General features: G+C 38.9%; 1 protein-coding gene across 1 annotated transcript in view; it reads right to left on the bottom strand.

Annotated features, from left to right (window-relative positions):
• Positions 1-20,498, bottom strand: part of LOC121860163 (Fanconi anemia group I protein-like) — a 75,071-nt gene extending 54,573 nt beyond the window's left edge. Inside the window, exons 1-3 of the mRNA XM_042357220.1 lie at positions 20,236-20,498; positions 10,143-10,247; positions 2,643-2,818 (exon numbers count right to left, since the gene is read on the bottom strand). Of these exons, the coding sequence (XP_042213154.1) occupies positions 2,643-2,818; positions 10,143-10,247; positions 20,236-20,340 (386 nt within the window). The 5' untranslated portion in view covers positions 20,341-20,498. The remainder of the gene's footprint in view (positions 1-2,642; positions 2,819-10,142; positions 10,248-20,235) is intronic.
• Positions 20,499-27,627: the final 7,129 nt, after the last annotated feature.

Raw genomic sequence — 27,627 nt, 5'->3', positions numbered from 1 at the left:
ATTTTGACTACCAAATTTGATTTTTAACATGTTGACAAAATTGACACACCCCAACACACATGCCTTACAACCCTGACCTCCTGGGGGGGGACACACACACATGCCCTACAACCCTGACCTCCTGGGGGACACACACACATGCCTTACAACCCTGACCTCCTGGGGGACACATTGATGCCCCATACAGCCCCTGACTCTGGGGGACACACACACATGCCTTACAAATTCTGACCTCCTGGGGACACACACACACACATGTGTCCCACAGCCCTGACCCCTGGGGACACACACACACACACACACATGCCCCACAGCCCCTGACCCCTGGGACACACACACACACACATGCCCCACAGCCCTGACCCCTGGGGGACACACACATGCCCTATAACCCTGGGACCTCCTGGGGACACACACACACACACACATGCCCTACAGCCCTGACCCTGGGGGACACACACACATGTCTTCTACAGCCCCTCTGACCCCTGGGGACACACACACATGCCCTACAGCCCTGACCCCTGGGGGACACACACACATGCTCCCATAGCCCTGACCCCCTGGGGGGGGACACACACACATGCCCTACAGCCCTGACCCCATGGGGGGACACACACACATGCCCTACAACCCTGACCTCTTGGGGGACACACACACATGCCCATATTCTGACCCTGGGGACACACACACATGCCCTACAGCCCTGACCCCATGGGGGGACACACACACATGCCCTACAACCCTGACCTCTTGGGGGACACACACACATGCCCTACAACCCTGACCCCCTGGGGGACACACACATGCCCTACTGAGTTGCTTATACACTATGAATCTATGTCATGGGTTATAGAATAAATTGTGATCATTAAAAAGTGTAAAATTATTATAGAAACTTAGTTATATTGAATAATGCTTAGCCCCTCAGGATCAAGTGGACAGGGTGGAGGGGCTATTATAATGTTTTTAATAGTGGCATTGCATGACATCATTGATCTTTGGTTAATGAAATATTAACAAATCAAAGAATGGAATGCAAAACAAGCAATACTCAGCCAATGAGATATAGAGTATATGATGTAATGCATAAACATGTAGAGTGCGGCCACTATACTCAGTATACTGGCTCATCGTCCTTGGGCAGCAAACCCATCGACCCTCGAGGGTCAATTATTGTTATATATTGTTAAACACTTCTCCTGTCATGGTCACCCTCCCCCACCTCACCCACCCACAAATTATTCTCAATGGATCTATGTGATTTACATAGGTCGCCTAACACAATGGGAAAAAAAACAGTTAAAGGAAAAAAAATGGAAGTGAAACTTCATGTAATAAAACATTCTGAAAAAGGCCAAACACCCTCAGTCACTGGTAGTGTTGGGCTTCAGTCGCTCAACAACCGGAAAAATTTTGAAAGACAAAGTGAAAATTCTTGAACATGTAAAAGGATTTATACCAATGCCGTCAACTGTGATAACTAAACAAAGAAGTGGATTGTTAACTGAAATGGAAATATTGTTAGTGATATGGGTGGAAGATCAAAATCACGGGATTTGCATCAAAGTCTCGCCTTGATTCAGGAAAAACCGAAAAGCTTGCACGCTGACTTAAGGCTAAACGTGGTGGTGAAAGTGATGGGGGAAGATTTTGTTGCTAGTAGGAGCTGGTTTAACCAGTTCAAGGTAAGGGCAAATGGTGTTTGGAAAAAACACTGCCCATAGTTTGTCCATGATTTCAGGGGCTCTGAAAATGATGTTGGGTAAGTAACACAGACAGTGGTAGACCTCAGGAACCAACTCCAGCTTGATATTCAAGAGGAGGATGTCACACATTTGCTTGAGTCTCATGCTGAAGAATTAAGCAATGAGAACCTGATTAAACTGGAGAAGCAAATTTTGTCAGAGGATGTAGAGCAAGCTGAAACTCCAGAACCGAAGGGATTCATTACTAAAGAAATAACAGATGGTTTCAGGCTTATTGAAGAAGGATTGATTAAATTTAAACAGAGAGATTCACCAAGATTCATAGAGGTATTACTGGATGTCTACGATGCTACAGAGATTTATGACGAAAAGAAGAAAGTGTCAGTTCAACCATCCCAATGAAACCTCTGTCACTCCTACAAATGCCCATCTCTACAATGTAAGTGTTAAACTTTAATTTTTAGTTTCCTTTACTGTATTTTGTCATTCAATTTCTTCTTTTCTCTTAAATTAAGTGATTCCAGCTGTGTAAAAGGACTTGGGCTATGATATAGTGCACACAAGATGTGTTCCAACTTACGTACATTTCTGACTTAAGAACGTCCTCAGGAATGGAACTTGTTCTTAACCCAGGGAACCCCTGTACATGTCTTTTTGCACACTGGGGCGTTGATCGATGAATCACTCTACCGCAGTTCTCAGGTTAAGCCACCCAGAGTTTAAATCGTGGAGCATAAACATAAAATGTCGACTGAAGTGGAGTGCAGGAAAGCATGCACTGTCAAGTGACAAAAACAGCAGATTAAGGAAGAAAGTGAGACACAAACATACCATAACAAATTACAGGCCCTTGTAGTCGTATGCTATACAAAATATAGTACAGTATACCATTAAATCTCCTTATTACCGTTAATAAAAACATGCACAACACACCTGCCCTGGAGAGGCGCCCCATTCTCGATGTAATCAACATACAGATCAATCAAGGCCACAACAGCATTAGTCGGGAAGCTATCTACGTGTATCATTAAGACTCCTATTAACTCCCCGGCAGCTCTCTCATTTCCGCTTGCTTCATTCCGCACTTGTTTCAATACATTTTCATAAATCTGAAAAAGAAAGATGAGATGTTAATAATAACATTAATAATAATTATAATAACAATAATACTGTGATGATGATAATGATAATGATAATAATAATAATAGATGGTCATTTGCTTCTCAAAAGCGCCATATGTTCTGTTATTCCATTTACACGTTTCTCGTTTTACGCTGACCTCCGCGGGTTCAATTGAGAGCGTAAATCGGGGTATTACTGTACATGAGATCCCACCATTGTATTATTGTCAGGTTCATTGTTAAGGAATGTGCTGAATATCCCACTGGAGTGTTATGGTACAGGGGTACCAAGTGACAGCACAAGGATCCCGCTTCCTCTATCAAGGAATAAACAATTAAAATTTAAATTGAAAAAAAAACCATTCAAATAAATTACTATCTTACAAGAATCCCTCCAATGTAAGTTATATTCACCCAGGTCGTTTGGGTGAAAAATTATGAGAAAAGCTTAGTCACTCTTAAGTAATGATAAATAAACACGCAGGCAGGCCTTCAGCGCCAGCTGTCAAATCTCATCTCAAATATATAAACAAACAAACGCCAGACATTCTTTACATATTTTCACCTCACCTCTTCCCACCTCGTGTTCAAAAGATGTAAAGATTGGTGATTTTATGTTTATTTTATATAATATCTCAGACTAAAGTTAGATAATATAATTGCATTGCTGGAAATCCTTAAAGATAGAGATTAATTTGAATATAAGCGTCATATATTTTGCTCAAGCTATAAAAAATGTAGTACATTAGTGTACAATACTGTAGTACATTTTATAAAAAGTTTTTCAACTGTATTTTTGGGTAGATTTACATAAATTTTTGTGCAAAGCTGGAGTGCACATGTACTAATTTGATTACAGTACTAAAATTGTTCTGTCTAGTGCAAATTATAGCATGTTTATATTCAAATTAATCAGTATGTTACAAGATTCCCAGCTATGTTAATTATATTCACCCAGGTCATTTCACTGGCTTTTTATAAGAGAGAAGCTTAGTCACTTAAGAACTGATAAATATACAGGCGTCAGACCTGGGCCTGTGCCAACTGTCAAACGTACTACCTCCCCTCCCCCTACGCCCCCTCACACCCTCTCTCTCCCCCATCTGCTGACGTTGCTGTAATCCTTGTAAAACAGTGAATAATTTTAATATAAACGTCGTGTATTTTGCATAAGAGATAAAAATTAATCACCTGTATCACATTACAGTGGTGATTTAAGAGTAAAAGTGTATATGTACGTATAAAGTATTCCACATACACGTAAGTACAAATAAAAAGTTTATGTGATGATCGGACAACGTCCATTTCGGTTAACGTCACGTTTCCAAGAACGTATCTGAGATTTTCAATCGCGATGACTGTGTGTGTGTGTGTGTGTGTGTGTTGTATGTGTGTGTGTGTATATATATATATATATATATATATATATATATATATATATATATATATATATATATATATATATATATATATATATATATATATATATATATATATATATATATATATATATATATATATATATATATATATATATATATATATACACACACAGTATTGTTTCCTATTTCAATTCAAGTTTCACTTAATCGCCTTATCATACGGTGCCTCGTCAAGAGCTGAACTTTCACTTAACACTTGATTTTTTCAATATACGTGAGTGTCCGTTCGAGACGCTTATTTTAGATTTGCCCCCTAATTCACCACCCTGCCTGACTGCCTGTTTAGCTCATAAATTACAGTAAATGTATCAAGGTAGAATAATTCTATATTGCTGGAATTTTATATAATTTGGTGATCATTTTGAATATAAACATCATATACTTTGCATTAAACATACAATTTTTAGATAAAAATTTTTCTCTAGGTAACTATGTTATCTTTTGTGCAAAATATATGACATTTATATTCAAAATATTCCTGGTCTTACAAGGAATCCAGCAATGTCAATTATATTATCCTAACTTTAGTTTGAGGTAATATTTATTAAAATTTAGTGGTTATCCCACACATCTCCTTGGGACGGTTGGTGGGGGGTGGGGGGGAGGGAGGGACCGACTGACCATCTGTTACCCTGTGAAGAATTATTTTTTTTTTTATTAACTGAAGATATTTGTTTTAGCTCATAAAATTCATACAAATTACCCGGTCTGAATATAATTTACATTGCTGGAATTCTTATAATTTGATGATCATTTTGAATATAAACATCATATTTTTGCATTAGACATACAAATTTTAGATAAAAATTTTTCTCAAATTAACTATGTTATCTTTTGTGCAAAATATATGACATTTATATTCAAAATATTCCTGGTCTTACAAGGAATCCAGCAATGTCAATTATATTATCCTAACTTTAATCTGAGGTATTATTTAATACTAAATGTTAAAAACTCTGGAAGGGAGGATTGGTGGGGGATGGGGGGGAGGGTTGGGACTGACCGCGCGGTTGGAAGAGGGGGGGGAGGGCAAGGTGGGGTACTTTGATTGACAGATAGTGTTGTGAAGATTATTTTTTTTTTTATTAACTGAAGATATTTGTTTTAGCTCATAAAATTCATACAAATTACCCAGTCAGAATATAATTTACATTGCTGGAATTCTTATAATTTGGTGATCATTTTGAATATAAACATCATATATTTTGCATTAAACATACAATTTTTAGATAAAAATTTTTCTCTAGGTAACTATGTTATCTTTTGTGCAAAATATATGACATTTATATTCAAAATATTCCTGGTCTTACAAGGAATCCAGCAATGTCAGTTGTATTATCCTAACTTTAGTTTGAGATATTATTTATTAAAATTTAGTGGTTTTCCCACACATCTCCTTGGGACGGTTGGTGGGGGGTGGGGGGGAGGGAGTTGAGTCCATTATTTGAATGGACATTAACTTGGCGACTGTATTTCTCTATTTCTCTTAAGTATTAATTGTGTATAAAATTATCATGTACTAAGATAAGAAGTTTTTACTACAACATAGGTGCTCAGTGAGGTTTGGGGGTCGGGTCGGCTTATTGGAATTAACTTATGTTGCAGCCACGCGATTATTTTGGTTCATATTTTCAGTTCAATTGACAGTGGCATAACTGTATGTATATATATATATATATATATATATATATATATATATATATAGTTATATATATATATATATATATATATATATATATATATATATATATATATATATATATATATATATATATATATATATACATAAGCATACAGTTAGTACCCCACTTAACGCGGTCAATTGAACCCAGAGGGTCCTGCTGCTAAGGAAAACCGCTGCTAAGTGAATAACAGAACATATGGGATTAATTCCAATAGAACCCAGTCCGACCCCCCAAACCCACTTTTGGACGACAAATAACTATGTTAGTAGTAAAAATTCTATCTTAACTTTATGGTGGCATGGAAAAAACAAGTAATATAGAAGAGGTTAGGTTAGGAAAGATAAAGGTTAACATAGGAAAAATAAAAGAATAGGTTAAAACGAAAAGTTTTAAGGAACACTCACGGTAGTAGAAGAGAGATGGCCGGCATACGGGATGGAGGCTGGTTCGAGGCAGAGGCAGATTATTGCCCTCAGGTGAATCACCATTACTAGGTGAATCACCACATAGGGGTGAATCAATATCACTGTCACTTACAGTTGTCATGGCTTCTGACAAATCCCTCAAAATCACCTTCACTATCACTATCACTGCCTTGGGCTGGCTGTGGTGGGTTATGGCTAAGAACTCCGGTTATGCTTTGCTGACGGGCTGGCTTTGATGTTTTCATGATACACCGTGATGTACGGCTCATAGCCTGCACCAGTCGGTTATGGAAGACGTCGCATGCTTCATCACAGTGTCGCGGGAAACGATGGTCTTAATTTTTTTTCTGTTAACTCTATGACACACTTAATATCACTATGACTTAAACTAGGTCTTCTCGGAGAAGGACGCACCTTCTTCCTCCTCTTCACTGGCGGGTTCTTCCAACATCTCGTCGGCAGTCACTTCAGATCTCTTGATCACCTCCATGATGTCTCGTTGGTGGTCTCGAGAAGCCTTCAGCTACACATTGAGCGCAGCTTCTCTGGCAAGGTCCACTGCTACTGCAACAGTCTGAACCTGACCAGTTACAGGTTCACTCCTCCTCTCACCTGGTATGCTATGCAACACATGTCTCCATGCGCGTGATTTAATCAGTAGCAATAGACAGATCCCATGCTCCACCAAGAAGTCTACAGCTTGTTTGACGTTAAACTTCTTCCAAAAATTGTTTGACGAGAAGTTCTTGAGTCGCCGCCTCTTGTTCCCTTGTCCTCGCTGCTTTTACTCGCTGTCGGTGTCACCCAGCTTACGCAACTCATCCTTGGTGTTGGTAGAGTCGCTCTAGGAGCTTGAATTTCTTTGTCGAAGTAATGCAGCTTTAACGCGAGATTAACTCCTGGTCCATGGGCTGATTAATGACGTGGTGTTGGGAGGAAGGAAGACACTTTTACGTTGGGGTGACGATCCATTAGTAGGGGCGAGTGTCCAGGTGTTGTCAAGGAGCAACAAAATGTTGAATGAACATTCTTGTTGCTCGCAGAATTTCTGCACGTCAGGAACAAAAAGTTGTCAAACAAGAAGAGGACAGAGAAGAGGACATCCACGCCTTTACGTAAGGAAGTTAGCCAGGACATTAAGCTTGTTCATAACTATTCTTGTAGGCGCATGTAAGCTATGTGGCTTTGTGAATCACCGATAACTTTGGTTTACAGGTACCGGAGGCATTGGTGGTGTAAAATAAACAGGACGGTGATGCTCTTCTGCATCTTCCGCCCCTTTACCTTGCTCGCAGACTGACAACGGCTGTCTTTGAAGGTAACTTTTTCCAGAAAGACCAGATTCGTCCATGTTAAACACCTGGTCGCCAGTGTACTGTCCTTCCTCCATAATCTCACGTAAAACGGAGGAAAATCTCTAGCCGCCGCACGGTCAGCACTTCGCTTCCTCACCAACAATGCTGATGTTGGTGACCTTGTTCCTCCTCTTAAACCTATGCAGCCAACCATGGAAGCATTGAAGGGTTTGGGCTCTTGCACTTAGTTTGTCACTGGAAGGCAAGATAGCTCACGCATGCATCTCTGCACTGAGCGTGTCCACCGCCATGTTGCGTCAGCGCCTGACGCACCAAATAACTCACCAGCAAAGTTTTCCACTTTGCTAGCACCGTTCTGGCAATACCTGGCTGGAAGCACCTGCAGACTTTAGAGCTCTGAAAGATTCCCTTTATGGGGCTGCATCCTTCTTTATTGTACGAATCGTAGATTCGTTGACGCCATGCTGGCGCAGCGAGATCAACTTGGCTGCCTTTCCTTTCTCCAAATCTTGAACAATTTGGTATCAGCTCGTAGCTTAATGAACGCCGGGTCTTCTTTGGTTTAGTGTCATGGGTCCAGGTAAGGAAAGGTTTCTCTCTGGGGTGGTGACCGCGGAAGCCATTTTACTGAACAATGGATGCGCTGCTAACACGGCGTGGCCTTGAGGGATGAAACTGCTGCTAGGTCAAGCGCTGCCTCCTCCCTCCCTCCTCCCGGGTAGTCACGCCATAATACTTTAAGCCAATTACAGCTAGCAGCAGAGGGGGTAGGGCTGCATAATAATCACAGTCCGAGACGCCATATGACGCCAGTGATAACGCAACAAAGACACACACTGCGCAACCTGGCCGCTTGCCTGCCGGAGGGAGGAGGAGGAGAGGCAGGCAGGCAGGCAGAGGGCTGGCGGGCGGGTGGCGCGTGGTCAAAATCTAAAATAGTATCCGAGCTAGACACTCACCGAAGCAGCTGTGGAAAAAATCCGCTGCTAAGTGAGCTTTTGGCAAGGCAATCACAGAGGCGAAAACGCTATGAAAAGCTGCTAAGCGGGTAATATCAGGTATATATATATATATATATAAGAGCAGGCAGCAGCAGGCGATATATATATATATATATATATATATATATATATATATATATATATATATATATATATATATATATATATATATATATATATATATATATATATATATATATATATATATATATATATATATATATATATATATATATATATATATATATATATATATATATATATATATATATAGTATATATATATATATAGCAGCAGAGTATATATATATATATATATATATATATATATATATATATATATATATATATATATATATATATATATATATATATATATACAGTGGGGTATGCTATAATGAATCTAATTGGTTCTAGAACCTTGTTCGTAATAGCATTCGTTCGTTATAGGATTAATCCGTTCCAGGCCCCCAAATACAACCACTTAACACTGAAAAATACAATATAAAATTGTAAAATTTGTAAAAAAGTGCATAAATATGCATCTAAACCCCTGAAATAAAGAATATCATTAATACTTGTAATAAAAAAACAATAAATTAGTAAAAAAAAAATTAAATAAATAATGTTCGTTGTAGGAGTTTCGTTCGTTATAGCATTCTCAATTTTATAGGTAAAACTGTTTGTTATAGGAATATTCATAGTAGGATCCGGCTCGCTATAGCAGACAATTTCACTGTGTGTATATATATATATATATATATATATGTAGAAAGTATAGGTAGAGTAGGTATATATATATATATATATATATATATATATATATATATATATATATATATGTTTAGAATCATTAATGGAAAATGGAGACAACGGAGTACCTTAGCTTTCGCCTTTATTCAAGACATCCGTCTCCATTTTCCTCGCAGATGACTAGATTTATCTTATCCACGTTTCATTGTGGATTTACATGAAATATATATATATATATATATATATATATATATATATATATATATATATATATATATATATATATATATATATATATATATATATATAGAGAGAGCAGCTGACCATTGGGAAAGAAAAACACGAAAGCCTCTAAGTGCCAGGCTCACAGCTTCAGGGTGAGTACAGCACCAGAGAAGGCCGGGTCACTTGACCATCTGACCTGACCACCAACCGTTGTGTGCTATTTAAAGATAAGTAGGGTCATTACCTAATACCTGACCATTGTGGACCTGGTCTCACCCTCCTCTGTATATATACACCTTGATTTGTATTACTCTCTCCAGTCTGTACTCACCCCTGAAGATGTGAATTACACGAAAGCGCTTGGGAACTTCGTGTTTTCTTCTTTCCTTGTGGTTATCAGCATATATATATATATATATATATATATATATATATATATATATATATATATATATATATACCTTACCTTTTGTCTAAGATTAGTACTTTCTCTGGTATCACATGAAAGAGCAGAGAGAAGACCTCTCAGCCACTGTGGACCTTCTGGCCCATGTATTCTACGTGCAAGAATCTGGAAAAAAGGAGAAATAAGCTCATAAAAGCAATCCTTCTGGGAGAGGTGTTACAATTTAACATAACAATAATACTGCAAACCAATAAAAAATATTAAAACAGCACAGTATTGTAATGACAATAATAAATTAATAATCTTGGTAATATTTGTTATTAAAAACATAAATAATTGTGATTGTCAGTCAAAAAAACATCACAGAATCTTAATCACTCAAGAGCTGAAAAAATTGTCTGTTATTAGCCATTAGAATATTAAATGTGGCATCCAGTAGTGAAGGGATTGTGGCTAAAGTATAAAGAACATCTTAAAACTGGAATATAAAGAACACTACTGGTAATTTCTGTGTGTGTGTGTGTTACAAAATAAGGGATGATTATACAGTAAAAGTCCAAAAATCCGGATGCCAGAAATCTGGACTTTTCGAAAACTCACTTTTTTTTTTTATTTAGCTGGCTTTTGTGTGTACAGTATATGTGCATGCATGAGCGCCACAGCTGCACAGCAACAACAAGCGACCATGCGGTCGCCACTTTAAAACGAGCAATTAAACTGTGACAACGTATGTAATTTTGAGTCCTACTGTTTCCATTTACAGAGTACTGTACAAGCCCATAATAATGGCTCCTATAGTAGATAAACTTCGTTGTGTGAAGAGAAAGAACACGTTGAAATGAGTGACAAACTTGAAATAATTAAGAAACTAGAATGTGGTGTGAGCAATACTGTTCTAATGGAAACATACAACATTGGAAAGTCTACAATTTATGATATAACAAAGGCAAAGAATAAAATTCTAGAATTCACAACTTTTTCTTTAAAACTGCTTGTTTTGATAAATGAGGCATACTATATTTGCTAATGAATAAACTATCAAAATGTACCTGTTCATCTCTTCTTTATTCCTCCTTAAATTTGAATTTTAAAAGTACTGCCTGAGAATCCAGAAAATCCGAAAATCCGGACCGACCCAATCCCCAAGCAGTCCTGATTTTTGGACTTCTACTGTACCGTACTCAAATTAATCACTATCTTACAAGAACTCTAGCAATGCAAGTTATATTCTCGTAAGTCAAGTCAATGGCATTTTATAAGCATTAATCTCTCCTCCATTTGTTGTGACTAGGAAAAGGTTGAAGGATCCATTGGGTTGCCTCACTGTTTGTCTAAAGTACTGACTCAGTCATGATATAATATTTATTAGTTTTTCATTAATTGGTACAGATACATTACTGTAATAATCTGTGTCTATTAATACCTGTACCCTTCATATACAATACAGTACAGTATAGTACTATGTATATACCTCATAGGTCAAAAATAAAGTCATTCAAGACATATTCAGGTCATAAGGCCCACTAATCCTCCACCCAACACTTGGTCAGGTTAGTAACGTGACTCAATAATCTCCCACCCAACCTTCATCACAAGTGTTAAGACATGATGAGTTATGTATTACAGTCAATTGAGTCAAGTGTGTAACAGAGACGTGACTGACCGCCCAAGCGACTAACGAGCCGATGAGTGGTGAAGATAAAGGTAACAGTTCTGTTCACGCCACTATCATATGGAGCTTTTGTTTTGTTAAATATATTTATTTAACCAAACTTTTTGATAAAGTATTCTGGACTACCTGTATTATAGTAAAGAAATTAAGTTTCTAACTTAATTAGAACTGTATTTACAGATTCCAGTACAGGTACTCCTCGGCTTACGACCTACTCGACTTACGACCACCTGTACATACGACCACCGCAGTCGTATAAAATATTTTAAAAATTAAGTATTTTCGAGTCCCGACGTTAGTGATCACGCTGTGTACTGACAAAATTTTAGTTTGTAATTCCCTTTAAAATGGCTGACAAGCATAAAAGTGAGAGTTCTCGTGGTGCTGAGAAGAAAAAGAGACACCCATTTTAGATTTTCTATGTATTATTTTCGCATTTTCGACTTACGACCAAATCGATTTACGACCTGGTCGTCGGTCCCTTACCCCATCGTAAGTCGAGGACTGACTGTAGTTTAGACTCAAGGAAAAACATCCCCAGCACCCAGAAATGTTCAGGGTAAGTGGGCTAGTGTGCGTCTGTGCAAGAGATCTAGTCTAGACACTCGGAAACTTCTCCCAGTAACCGGAAAAGGTTCTGGGGATAAGGAATTTTTTCGGGTTTGAGAAAGTCGTCTGGTTACCTGGAAATCTCTCATCCCCGGGAAGTGATCTGCATCAACTGAGCCGAATTAAAAAAGCTGAGAAAAATGCGTTTAAAGTTTTTTGAAGTTCAAACAACCAAAACTTTGTTGTTATTTAAGCTAGAGGGTTTTTTCTTATTGTGCAGCTCAATTCTTCTCCTAGCGAACTGTGAAAACTAGAAGTTAGTATTGTGAATAATTATTATTTTATAGCTACAGTGAGTTCTGCTATAACGCGTGTTTTGATAACGCGAATTTGCTCTAACGCGATTTATGAATTAGGAACGATATTTGTATAACGCGAACGCTTGTTTGCTATAACACGATTTTTGCTTACTATTTCTCCAATTTTGTGGTATTAACTGTGAATAGAGTAAAGAAGAATATCAACAAGAAGCGTTCTGGTGATAGAATTCCCGGTGATGATCGTAAAAGAAAGGATATAACACTTGAAGAGAAGCTCGATTTTATCAACCTCAAAATCACCCTTCTCCCCCATCAAGTAAAGTTTTACATTTACTGTATGATTTCATTATTAGATATGAATGTAACATTTATTTAGACTGTGCTATCCTTTGTGTTAGGCTAACTACTAAATTTTTTCGATTTCGAGTAATCTGCACCTAGCCCTATTTTCTCCATAAGCCCTGTTATTTCTATTACGCGATTTTCTATAACATGATATTTTACAAGAACACAATTATCGCGTTATAGCAGAACTACCTGTAGTTGAATGAGAATACTTCCCATGATGTACAGATGTTTGAGCTTCAAACCAACAATATTCGTGTTTTTCTGCATTTTTTTTTAATTGTTGGCTAATACTGTAAAACAAGTTAATGATCACCAAAAACAGCACTCATCTTGCACCCCCCCAAATGAAATAATAATAAAAAACTCATTTGCCTATCAGTATTTATCTTTCCGTCCCTATTATTAAACATTGACATTATTTGTGTTCCACGGGTGTGAGAGAAGTGCTCTGCAATATCTGTCCAATGTTAGAGCAAGACTCGAGTGAGGTCAGGCCTTCTGGTGTGGGTTCAGGAGCCCATTATTCCTGAGCGTGTTTAGTGACGCCAGTGCTCACGTGGACACCCCAGCCATGCTTGGTGATAGTGATTTTGGTGTTGATTCTGGTGATACAAGTGCTACTGGTGATGGTGCAGGTGATGTGCATGAGAATGTTGATGATGAACTACTTGGTGATGTTGGGGAGCCTAGTGGTGGTGGTGGAGCACCACATAATGCAGATTGCAGAGGTCAGGAGCGTACCCCCCCCCCCCCAAGGCCCTATAGAAAAAAGGCAGGATGAGAATGTGGGGTTGACGAGTGGGCAAAGGAGGTTGCCAAGTGTAAACAGAATTTGATTATGACGAGGCCATTAAAGTCATACGCACTCCTCAGGATTTACGCAACTTCAAGTTACTGCGATCTTCAGGGATAATAAAACGAAGGAACTAAACAAAGTAAGATGGTAATACTATTGTCATGATTCTGTTTTTACCAAAGATTATGAAAACTTTCTCCGCCTTTGTATTCGTATGTTAATTCCGTTGGGGGGAGGGGGGGGAGAGGTTAATGGTGGGGGGATGAGTGTAGTGGTGTTTCCTTATTATTACACACTATTATACTTAACAATATTATAAGTCTTTGGTAGATTAATATAACCTTTTCCTTTTCTATTTTTAATTTCTTTCTTTTCTTATTTTTTCGCCACCCCAGGCCCCATTGTGAGTCGATGACCTGTGCCCGTGTGGGCTTATCCCTGTAAAAACAAAAACAAAATAATAAATAATAAAAAAATTAAGAATTCGTCCCCGTGTTCAAGTATTTACCGGGAGGAGCGACTGTGGTCACCGACGCTTTGTCCAGAAACATAGCACCAGTGACGTCTGTATCTCCGTTCACTCTCTCACAATGATGGGATGAACAACGCCTGGATCCACTGTGGTCCGCAGTCATTTTTGCTCTAGAGTCGGGGAAGGGAAGAGGAGGAGGCTAATCTTCCAAAGTTACCTCTTCCGTTCAGTCAATTTGAACTACGACAGGACATACTCCATCGCTCCAAACAGACAGCTCAGGTAAATTGCTATGCAAATTTTCGTACCTGATACACTTCGTGCAACGACATTAACGTTGTACCATGATGCTCCTCAAGCAGATAACCCTGGATGTAACATATGCCTTACGGAAATCAGAAAAAATATTTTTGGAATACAATGAAAAGAAATAGAGCAACACATTGCTAAGCGTTTATCGTGTACTAGCGAACCTAAATGGCCCTAGAGCGGGCACAGTCACGTATGCATCGCGTATTCTTAAAGATTGTGCTGCCAGGCATACATTATCTTGTGAATTTAGTCAATATTGTACAGTAACAATGGACCTAAGTGCAAACCTGTATTGTACATGTACTAAATGATTACGGTACTAAAATTGTTATGTCTATTGCAAATATAGCTTGTTTATACAGGTATTCAAATAAATACTTTCTTACAAGAATCCCTCCAATGTAAGTTATATTCACCCAGGTCGTTTGGGTGGCAAATTATGAGAAGAGCTTAGTCACTCTTAAGTAATGATAAACACGCAGGCCTTCAGCTCCAACTGTCACATCTTACCTTAAATAAATAAACAAACACCACATTCTGTCAACTCACCCCCCCCATGCTCGCTAGCTACCTCCCTCCTTGTGTTCCCAGACAAAAGGTTGGTGATAACTTTATTCTTTAAGGTGTTTATTTTATATAATATCTCAGACTAAAGTTAGAGATTATAATTTGCATTGCTGGAATCCTTGCGAGACAGCCAATAATTTGAATATAAACGTCGTATATTTTGCTAGAGATAAAAATGTAGTACATTATTGTACAATACTGTGTAGTACATTTTATAATACAATATAAAGTTTTCAACTGTATTTTTGGGTAGATTTACATAAATTTCTTCATTTATTTTCATCCATTTACATGCACACACCGTACTAAAAGAAATAAATGACCTTAGTGCAAAGCTGGAGTGTACATGTACTGTACTAATTTCATTACAGTACTAAAATTGTTGTGTCTAGTGCAAATTAGAGCATGTTGCTATTCAAATTAATCAGTGTCTTACAAGAATCCCATATGTAATTCCAAGTGACTTCTGGCATTTTTAAGGTGGGAGGAGTGAGCTGTTTGAGACTTGGCTCAAACATTACCAGCACACACCCCCTGCGCTGGTTGGCTGGCTCAGTCCCTCCTCTCACTGAGGTTTTGCAACTTTTGTTTTGCTTCTTTATATCTGGACAGGACTGTTGTGATTATTTTGTGTTTGAATCCTCGCATCCTATTTTGGTCAAGAGATAAAAATTGTTGTTCATTAATGTACAGTACTGGTTTTCAGTTAAAAAACTGTTGTATTACAATAATATTCCCTCCTAATTGACTTGATTAAATACTTGAATGGAAATATACAATATTTTTGTTGAAACTACCTGCGATTCAGTGTAAAGTGTCGTAATAATAAATGGTAAACAATTTGCCTTCGGCACTCCATGTTTCAGGCACGGCGAGCCTCAGTTTATAGAACGTAGAGTGTTTTTACTGAAGGCTTTGTTGTTCCAATACCCTCAAAAACTTGGGTCGACCTATAAACAAGGAATATCATAAATTAACGATTTTTTGGTAAAAAAATCAGGGTCGACCTACAATGCTGATGTCAACACAAGCGTGGTTACAGCGAGACTGACTGAGTGAGGGAGCGCAGGGGTGGGGTGATGACGCGCTATGCGTGTGTGCGCGTGAGGTAGCGGGAGCAGGCGGCGTCCAGTGTTCGGTGCCGCACGCGATTTGAATGGCGCGCGATTTGAATGAACTTCAATTACATCAATGTACAGAATATTCCTCCGGAGGGGCAATCCGCATATTTGCGAATCCGTGTATGCTAAACCCGCGTATGTGAAGGGCCAACTGTATTAACTAAATTATTAACATGAAGCACGGATTTACAGTGTGAACACTGGAATAATCACACTACATCCTTGACCACCGCAAGGTCGAGACCTATTCAGGTGCTGCTCCTGCTGCGGCCCCCCTTGGCCAATGTTCGCCCCATTCCCAAGGTCCCTCACCCCGACCCATCCTCACCACCGGGATATCAACATAATCAAAAGTGACAATTTCGTTTCAGAAAGAAGTGGGACCAGTGTTGAACAATTATGAACAGTGTTTGGGCCAGTGAATTCAGCACTAGACAGTACCAGTGAGAGCCGTGACCCATCAGTGGGATAAGCACCTCTGGGAACTGCCCGCCATCTTCTGACAAGGAGGTGCTAATCAGTCCACCATGGGAACAACAGCAGGGTGGGGTGCTGTGACACCACCCCACACCACCCGGTGTCCCCATGACCACGTGAGGTCCTTCATATCAGCACCCGAGGACGAGTTACTACACCACGTGAACACAACACCACACCACCCAGTGTCTCCATGACCACGTGAGGTCCTCCATATCAACACCCGAGGACGAGTTACTACACCACGTGAACACCTCACCACCTGGTGTCTCCATGACCAGTCCAGGCCCGGGCCATCAACTGTAAACTATAATAATTTGTATGTTCAGTTCATGTTCCTTCGCCTTTCAGTAATGAAAGCTTTTGTTAAATGACCCACCCACCCCATGTCTTTGTATGTAATAAATCATTTTTGTCCAATGTATATTTTCAGCCTTCGAGCTGCCGACTTTTTCAATAAACTGCAAATTATAATTATTATTTTTATATTTTATATAAATATTTTTATATTTATATTTATATTAACAAATTAATTGCATGGAGCACATTCCATTGTGATGAAACTATTTGGAACGTACAAATAGTGGTGCATAATGCATGTTTAACACTCATTGTTCTAGGGCTCAATTAAATTTATTATTGGATTTTAAGTGAATGTTGGAAGAGCATCAACAAACAAATACGGCACCCACACTGGTCGCTTACACAGCGCTGAGCGCCTTCGTACCAAATTTTTTAAAATTATTGTACATTTATCATTTTCATGGGGGAAATGGTGTACTACCTGTAGTTACATATATTTGTACCCTGTACTCTCACATATGATTATTACCTAACTCAAGGTTTATCTTATGTGCAGTAAAGTATTTTTGGTACAGTACAGTGCCTAGATTATCCGACTAACCCGCTTTTCCGACCCACCACATCCCCCATATAGGTCAGCTAAACGAGGGTTTACTGTATCATCCAAATAACATCTGTAGAAAATTGTTTACAAATTCAATCCAATATGAATCGTAATAAACATGCCCGATGAGATTGTCATCGTTAATTGACATGTAAACAAAGACCACAGACGCTCTCGTGTAGCAAATGATGTGAACCAAATCATGGTTCCCACGGGTGATTCGATCACTCCATAATTATGGTAAATAATTTATTTCTTTGCCTATAAAGCACATAGAGACTCGAAATTACTGCCACATGATCAGTGTTTGCAATGTTTATACCCCATTATTTCCCTCTTCTTCCATGCCCTGCCCACTAACAAGTAATTTATGATCAAAGGATTGCCTCATAAGAAAAAATACTACAATGTTGTCATTTAGATTTTATTACTCGGTATATCATCCAAAGATGCTAACCATCTGCTCCATCGTTCCCTGTTTTCCACACATGTGCAGAAGAGCAGCGTGGATATTTTGGACTGAGGTAAGAGATAGGCCATGACACCAGTTAAGAAGCTAAGCAAGGCCAGGTAGGTTTGGTTGGTTAGGTCAGTTTCTATTAGGTTATGTGCATTGTTGTATCATCTTTATTACTTACTTAGAGAACATCTGGGAAAAAATTAACAAAATTGAACAACTGCCTCTGGTGTTAGCCATCTGCTCCACCATTACCCACAGAACTATTCTTTACTATTTCATGAAAGAGGTCACTCTTTGGTTCCTTTCATGTCACTACAGTAATAAGTTTATTAATTAGATTAGATTTGGTAGATTAGGTTGGTTTGGTTTGGTTTTTAGGTTAGGTTAATATTTGCAACACTGCTGCACTGTTTTATGAGTTTCAACTCCATACAGTATTTTCCTTCTTGTTCAAAGCCCTGTCCACTGTGGGGTATTAATACTGAAGGAAGTATGAGCCATAACTCAAATATGGGTATTATTTTTAGTTTCAGTCATCCGGGGAATCTTAGGAGTTTAACTACAGTATTTATATATGCCAGGGGGGCATATATAAATGCCATAAAAGAAGTGTCTTAGAATAGTCTGAAATTGGTATTATTGCGTTTACACACCGTTCATTCCTACCACTAATCTATTATATTCGAATAAGACATCTAATTATAAGATAATTTTCATCCATTACATTACCGGCGGAAATGTATAATAACGGAGATAGGATATCCAAAATTTTCTATATTTTCTTCCATTAACCTCCAGCCATTATCGCCTGCCTCACCTCCAACACTGCGTGTCTCCTTCATAAATCATCACGCGCATGTGTTCCTGTACACGTCACGCAGCCAATCAAAAGCGTTTTTGCTTTTGGAACCAATTAAAATGATTTTGGGTTTAATTCGCAGTATATTTGGCCCAATCGAATTCGAGTTTTATTTTGGGTCGCTCATATTTTGAAATTCAAGTTCAGTTCCGACCATGGAAGTCTGCGATGGGTGTCACTTAAAGTATATGGAGCTGATTGCGAGTTTTTGGGAAAAAAACGTAGAAACTATAGCATTTTTTCGATCGCATGGTGTTCTTCCAACCTCGGTAAAGTGTACTAAGAGCAAGACTGAATGTAAATGTCGCAAAGACCAACATATGTGGCGTTGGGTAAGAATCCCAGAATGCAACAACGAACAAGAACCAGGCCTATAAGGTAAGAAATAGGCGATTCAATCATATGGTGAGAGTCAGTTAGGTTAGGTTAGGTTTTGGTGAGAGTCAGTTAGGTTAGGTTAGGTTTTGGTGAGAGTCAGTTAGGTTAGGTTAGGTTTTGTTTTTGTTTTTCTAGTGTTTTTTGGTGTGTTTTGTCATGATTTTCTTTTCGGAAAACGTCCAACGAAAAAACTTCGGAAAAAAAAAACGGCTAATTTCCGCCAGAAATGAAGGTCATATTCGGTCTAAACACTCACAAATACACGAGAAAAATATATTTTTTACTTTCTAACAGAACGGTGTGACAATGCAAATTCACCCTGAAATTTGCAAAAAACGTGTTTTTAGTTAATAAATTAATTTGGGCCCATTACTACAATAACACCAAACTTCGGTCTGACTAATTACCCAAATGTAGCCGCAATGAAGTCAAATAATGGTCCTACATGAATAAATCACTGCCAATCACTTCTCGATTATTATTTGGTGTCAGAAAGTCACAAAAAATTGATAAACTTAATTTAATCTGAGCTGTGTTGTGTTAGGTTAGGTTAGGCGCATCCACTCGATCTATTAACTCAGATTAAATTAAGTTTACCAATTTTTTGTGACTTCATGACACCAAATACTAGTCGAGAAGTGATTGGCAGTGATTTATTCATCTAGGACCATTATTTGACTTCATTGCGGCTACATTAGTCAGACCCCCAGACTTGATGGTACTATAGCAGTTTCACTCCCAATTGGGTTAGAGCAATTTTGGGTTCATCAAATAACTCAAACACGACTCATTTACGACGGAAATTATGGTCAAATATAGAATGAATCACACAAAATACCATGGGGGGGGGGGGGAAGAGGTGTCTGTCAAAACGTATTGGTAATAAATCTGTAATATTAGTTGATCAAGACTTACTTCTAACACCCATTCATCTTCAGTATTTAACACTAAATCTTCCAGTTCTCTCCAGTTTTCTCTTTCTATAAGATCCTTGACACGTTTCCCTAACTTGTCACTCATGATCTTGAATAATAATAAAGAACAACTGTCAACAGGTCAAGGTTCCCGCCTCCTAGTTTAACAAATGACACTTTAATTGCGTCTGTTTATAATTATGTTGTTTGATCTATTATACTCAGTTAGTTAATTGCTCTAGATTATATTGTTTTTAGTTTCTCTTATCTTATGTTTATTTGTGTTGAGTTTGTTTTGTTACTGGAAGTTTAATCATTCTAAAGTTGTAATTACTGTTTATTACAGATCTATGGATACTGATGTTGCATTAATTGAGATAAGTTTTAACCCTTTGGCTGCGAGAGGTTACCCTAAGCTATATAAAATCGTCTGGCGGTAACCAGAATAAAATAGCAAGGACGGAGAAATGAACTAGCGTCAAATACTGTTATCCTCTTCACCACTGATCGGCTCGTTAGCCGCTTGGGCGATCGGTCACGTCTCTGTTACACACTGTTGGCAAGTACTGGGTGTGCACCGGCTCCTGAATGTACCTGAACCCGATCCAGTGTTGGTCAAGTCTTGTCTTGAAAGAGCTCACACTCGGTGCCGTCACAACACTTTCTGGCAGAGTGTTTCAAGAGTTCACAACCCTCACTCCAAGAAAGTTTGCCCTCACAGTTTCCTGGACTGGCGGCTTCTTCAATCTTGAGCTGTGACCCCTTGTGGGGTCACAGGAGCTCCCCGGCATAAAACCGTGTTGGCTCAAGGTATTGGATATTTGGACCCATATTCTGGAACGTTGAGGTAATATCGACAATATTTACCTAGATTTTGCCATGGCTTTCGACAGTGTACCCCACAAAAGGCTGAAAATCAAACTGGAAGGGTACGGAATTCGGGAAGATGTCCTAGCGTGAATAGAAGACTTTCTACATGACCCCCGTGACCCTGCTAATATGTCAGCATAACTCCTCTTAGCAACCACCTCCATTCTAACGGCTACTTCTTCAGTCTTAGCAAGGATCTCAGTCGAGAGTCCTTACTTGGAGCTGGCGGACGCTTGCCCCACAAGGGGTCACAGCTCAAGATTGAAGAAGTCCCAAGTCCAGAAAAGTGTGAGGGCAAACTTTTTCGGAGTGAGAGTTGTAAACTCTTGGAACAATCTACCAGAAAGTGTTGTGACGGCACCGAGCGTGAGCTCTTTCAAGACAAGACTTGACCAACACTGGAGCGGGTTCAGGTACATTCAGGAGCCAGTGCATGCCCAGTACTTGCCAACAGTGTGTAACAGAGACATGACCGATCGCCCAAGCGGCTAACAAGCCGATCAGTGGTGAAGAGGATAAAAGTAAAAGTAAAAGGCAATCCTGTACAAGGTTGTTTCGTAGTAGATCTTCCATTGCAGCATCTCTGATAATACTCTCAAGTGCTTTACATATTATGCTGGTCAGGTTCACCGGTCTATAGTTATTCATGGAGTGATGATCGCCCTTCTTGAAGATAGGACTCACATAAGCTACTTTCCATTCACTGGGGACCTTTTGTTCATCCAGGCATTTACAAAACAGGATCTTCAGGGGCTCGGCAAGCTCGTTGTAACTCTCTTAGCACTCTAGGATGCACCATGTCAGGGCCGGGACTCTTATGGACCTTTAGCCTGGACAGTTTATTTCTAATACCCTCTTCTGTGAACACAATGTGGGTCAGTGCTGTGTCGAACTGTTTGTCCTCAAATGCAGGAAGGTTAATTGCATCCTCTCTTGTGAACACCAAGGAAAAGCAGCTGTTCAATGCCTCAGCTTTGTCCTGGTCAGAATCTGAGTAACTACCATCTTCAAACCTCAGGTCTGATACTCCTACTCGCGTTTTCAATTTCAACTTTGCATAGCGGTAAAACGCCTTTGGGTTTGACTTGACCTTGCTTGCAACCAGCCTCTGGAACTCCTTTTCAGCCCTTCAACACTCTATCTTTGCTTGGTTTCTGGCTCTTGCATACATCTTCCTGTCCTGCTCATCGTTTGACCGAACCCACGTCATGAATTCCTGGGTTTTCTTCTTAAATTTGTCGACCGCCGCATGGTTCGTGTGTAGGGATCCCCTCGTATTCCTAGAGGCACTGGGTTTGGTCTTGGGTATATATTTATCGATCATATGGGTCACTTTACCCTCCTCGTTTGTTATAATGAGGTCAAGTGGCTTGGGTGTTTGCTCCCCTCTGTAATGTGTCGGGTCTCTAACACGTTGGAACAGAAAATTATCTCTCAGAGTTTCTACAAAAACAGTAGCAGGGTTATTTAAGTCATTTGGGGTGGACTCGTTTCTCCAGTCGATGTCGCCATAGTTAAAGTCCCCTATGATATGGGGGACTCAAAAGAAGGCATAGCTACATGTTTTGTGGGCTATTGAGCGTAATATGAATCGTCTGATTTTACGTTAACGGACGTGTATGACCGTGGTCATTACAGTGAAAATTATAACAATGCTTAAATTGTTGAAACCATCCTTGGCTGGCTGTAAAGGTCTCTTCATTCGATCTTTCACCCTCTGTTTCCTTCCTGTCGTCAAACAAGGATCTAGCCTTATGCTGGATAACAATAAGGCTCACAAGGGTATTGTGTTGATTCTGGTCCTCCATCCACATCTTTTCCACCTTCTCTATCACAGTGCTTCTAGTACGAGCTGTCTTAGTACCACTTCCAGCACTCACCTTAATCTTGTCTGTGTTGGTCCAGATAGTACCCACCGCTGTGGGGGTTAGACCAAGCACAGTGGCTATGTCCACAGCACGTTCCCCTTTCTCAAATCGGGTTAATACATCCATTTTCGTAGCAGGAGTGATGGTCTTACGTTGGTTCGAGTACAGTTTTTAGAGCAAAAGCACTTAAGCACACACGAATGATGTGAATTCGTAACAGAGACTGGCTTGGTGTTGCTTGAAGACGCTGTGACATTCCACGAGTGAGAGGTACGTAGCGCGCCGAGCCGAGAGAGAGTAGCGCGGTCAGACAAGAGAGGGTGATGTGCCGTAAAAGGTAGTCCGTGACAACGCAAAACGTCGTACTGAGTCGTCGGGACGTTAAACGAATTTTGGGTCTCTAAAGATTAGAAACGTAGTACCAAAACAATGCTAAGCGGGGCGTCGTTATACGAGGATTTAATGTACAACAGTTCTACAACACGTACTAAATTGGGTTGATGTACCTTCAGTAGTGTTTCAAACTCCTCTCTCTTATCAAGGAACGTGTCAGTATTAGTGTACATAGACTTTCAAACTGGAATTTGTTCTCAGTAACGTCTTTGATCTTGGTAGTGACCCCAGCCTCCCTACATTCTCAGCAGCTGCAGCATTTGCTAAATACTCTGTATTTTGTGGGGTGTGGACAGAGATGACATTGTTTACAGGGTGCTTGCTTGCCTCCTCCTGGGTGGGAGGTAGTGTGGGTGGGGGGTGTCCTGCTGTGCCGTGGCTCTGTGCTGGCGCTCTTGCTCCCTTTTCCCCAGCATATACTGTGCTGGTTCTAGATTACTGTAATCCATTCATTCGTCAATGAGTTATAATGGAATTATATTTTTTTCTCTGTAAGTTAAAATTCCATTAAAAGCTTTACATTTCAGACTCTTTTAATCTGTAAATTACCACTTTTGTGGGTTTTTTTTTTACTATTTCACCACTTATCTTTTACTATACAGTACTGCACTTTTAACCTCTTCACCACTTATTGGCTCATTAGCCACTTGGATGGTCAGTCAATTCTCTGTTACGAACTGTTGGCAAGTAACGGCTCCTGAATGTATCTGTACCTGTGCCAGTGTTGGTCAAGGGTGGCCTTGAAAGAGCTCTTACTCAGTACCATCACAACACTCTCTGGCAGATTGTTCAAAGAGTTTACAAATATAACTGAAAAAATTTGCCCTGACAATTTTCTTTACTTGTGGCTTCTACAAACTTGAGCTGTGACCCCTTGTGGGGGAGGCATCTGCCAGCTCCGGGTATGAACACTAGATGAGTACTGCCCTCTTAGATGTTTATAAACTTCATTTGTCACCCATTGCTCATCTAAAACATAAGCTGGGCAACTGCAGGCATTCTAATCTCTCTGAGTAACTAAGGTTCCATAGTGCAGGCACCAGTTCAGTGGCCCTCCTTTGGACAATTTCAATCAACCTAGTCTTAAGCCGTTTGGGCAGCAGGTCTATCCAGTGTTAGTACAGGAGAAAACCAGAGTCCTCTGCCTGGAGGAAATGTGTGATGTTTGCTAGGGTCACACTGGATAACACCCTTCTCATGTGTGTCTGAGCCGAGATTTGAACCCTTGACATATTGGTGAGAGATACAAGTGTTACCACTGCACCACCATCACTAATTTCCAAGGTGTTTAAAAATAACCAGTGCAGTAAATGTTTATTAATATTATAAAAGTAAAATATACATAATGTGCTAATGTGCTGACATGACTCATTAAATGTGGCATTTAAAAATCTTTGGTATATGAATACAATGCACACAAAACAATTTGTATAAAAATAACTGTGCTGCTTACATAGTCACTAACAGTATGGACGGATTTGGTTGTTATGAGATTGACAGTCTTGTAGGAACATTAATACTGTGGATGGATAGATATTTCCTTAATGTGTGTACCTGCCACTGTAAAAGAATTCAATCCCTAACACTGGACGGAGAATTTTATATTACACAGTACAATACTGTGTAATGTACTAGTTAAGCACAAAGCTTCATATAAAATAACTTACTTGTAGACCAAATAGACAAGTATATAAATATACTGTGAGGGAACTCTTTTTCACTTTGAGATACAGTAGTGGACTAGTATAGAAAAATATGTTTGAGAGATGTTATTCATGTTGAAAGAATGTCCCTAATTATACAGTCAATATCAGTAAGGAGGCTATACAGTACTGTCATTAAACTTGACTTGTGACATTAACTGTACAACCAATAACAAAGGATAAAAATCATCACTATACTGTACATTAATAGAAGCTATATTGTACTGTACTTTTTAGTGAATATGTGAAGCAAGTTTACACCCTTGTCCCTGACACTGGACGGAAAATGTTACTCTGCCATTAAAACTCTTTGCACTATACAAGCATTGGCCACTAACTGTGAACGAATAAAGCTTTGCAGTGTCTTATATGAATTTTCAGAACCTGTGTTACCAACAATAAATGTGGATGTACATATTTGTCATTGCAAAACAGAAGGAAACTTACATTGAAGAAAATTTCCAGACACAACATAGTTACTGTACAGTTACCCGCAAGTCCTCTTGCCTCTCCTCCTGAACCTCGAGATTCAGACTCATGAACCTGGAACAAATACTTTTACTTTTATCTTCTTCACCAATGTTTGGCTTGTTAGCCGTTTAGACAGTCGTTCACGTCTTTGTTACACAATGATGGCAAGTACTGGCTCCAGAATGTATATATACCTGCTCCAGTGTTGGTCAAGTTTGGTCTTGAAAGAGCTCACACTCAGTACCATCACAACACTCTCTGACAAATTGTTCCAAGAGTTTACAATTCTCGCTCCGAAGAAATTTGACCTCAAAATTTTCTGGATTTGTGGCTTCTTCAACCTTGAGCTGTGACCCTTTGTGGAGAAGGCTTTTGCCAGTTCCAGGTATGGACACTTGACCAAGTAGTGCACCTCTGGGATGTTTATAAACTTCAATTAGGTCACCCCTTGCCCATCTATAATATAAGCTAGGCAGTTGCAGGTATCCATAAAAGCTTCAGATACAGTACACGAATCTGAATCACGGGGTTTATAGTTCAGGAAGAGATGCAACAGGACTTTTTGTACATTACTAGTGATTACTTAAAATGAACAAAAGGATTACCACAATCCTGAATTAAAAACACTGCATTGTGATAATGCAGACTTGTTTCCTTTATACTTTCAATTGATGACTACTTTATTTATTCACTTGCACAGTCGCGGACAAAAGTTCACTCCCCGTGATAAAATTGAGACATGGGAATAAGTTTCTGAACATACCGGTACTGTCATCTGGTGCAATTGTGCTATTTTATCTCGTCTGAGGTCTAAGTTGCTTCATTTTGGGAGAGAGCAAACTTTTAACCCCAACTGTACATTATGTACCATTATGTTACATTCAGTATTTTATTCTGAATCAATATTCTGATGATCAGAATTAAGTACTGCATGAGAATATAGTCCCAGTACACAGGTACACAGTGTATACTGTATGTTACAAGGAAGCTGTATAACTAGGGATTTCAAGTTCATACTGTAATCCTTAAATTGTTGAAAGGTATTTCTTGTAATTGCTGCAAACATCAGCTAACTATTAACCACGTTAAGTTAGGTTACACAGTATTTCCTCTAAAACACACACATACACATATATATACTGTAGTAGTAGAAGTGACTGATTAAATCTTGGAGCTAAAGCCAGGAGTCATCCAAATGCATTGCCTCTAAGCTTATGAATACATATCACTTTAGCATTAAAATGTCATTTCATATAGATAAATAGTACAGTACAGTACAGGTCAAAATATGTAATATAAATACTGTACTGTACCTTATTGATCCTTATCACCTAACAAAAGGAGGTACAGTAGAGTACATTACAGAACATGAGAAAATAAGATCCATGACTAGACAATTGCCAACCAGAAAAATGAGAAAGTACATGTATTGTTTAAAAGATGTATTAATTGGAGATGAAAATAAATCACCTGGCAAGTGTTCTCCTGCACTCTAAACAATCATACAACATGTACAGTGAGAAAATTGGCTACAAAAACCTTACAACATTTCAATTCATCACTTTTATGGTTTATTAAAACTAATTATACCGTACTAAGCATTTCCACCAACCATAATGACAATGTTATTACTACACTTAGTGTTAAGTTACAAGCCAGCTGAGTACTATTATGTGAGTATGAAAAACTTTGCACACACTATTTTGTTTATACACTTTTCATGTAATTGAGAAACTTAAAGAAATTACAAATTGTATTAAAGATTAGGAACACACTATGTAATGGTAGACTGTGCTTTAGGAAAACTCATAAAAAATCACCAATAGCTACAAAAGCTATGCAATAAACACCGTTAAGTCTCCAAAATGGCAGTTTATTTCCATTCATTTACATCTGTGGTACACCATTCATTTTTACCCATTCTGTCTACTCTGAGAATGTCATTACAGTACAGTACAGTACTCCCAGAATGTCTACTACAGTACAGTATCAGTTAATGACCACTGAAAGTTATTACCCAAAGATTATCAAGTGATCCCTTGATATGACCTAACAATATACAGAAGTGTGAGTTATTTTTTCCTTTAA

This window comes from Homarus americanus, unplaced genomic scaffold (assembly GCF_018991925.1).
Source record: "Homarus americanus isolate GMGI-L3 unplaced genomic scaffold, GMGI_Hamer_2.0 scaffold5831, whole genome shotgun sequence".
Lineage (NCBI taxonomy): Eukaryota > Metazoa > Arthropoda > Malacostraca > Decapoda > Nephropidae > Homarus > Homarus americanus.
Note: the sequence above shows the minus strand (reverse complement) of the source record. Positions and strands in the feature narration are given on the sequence as shown.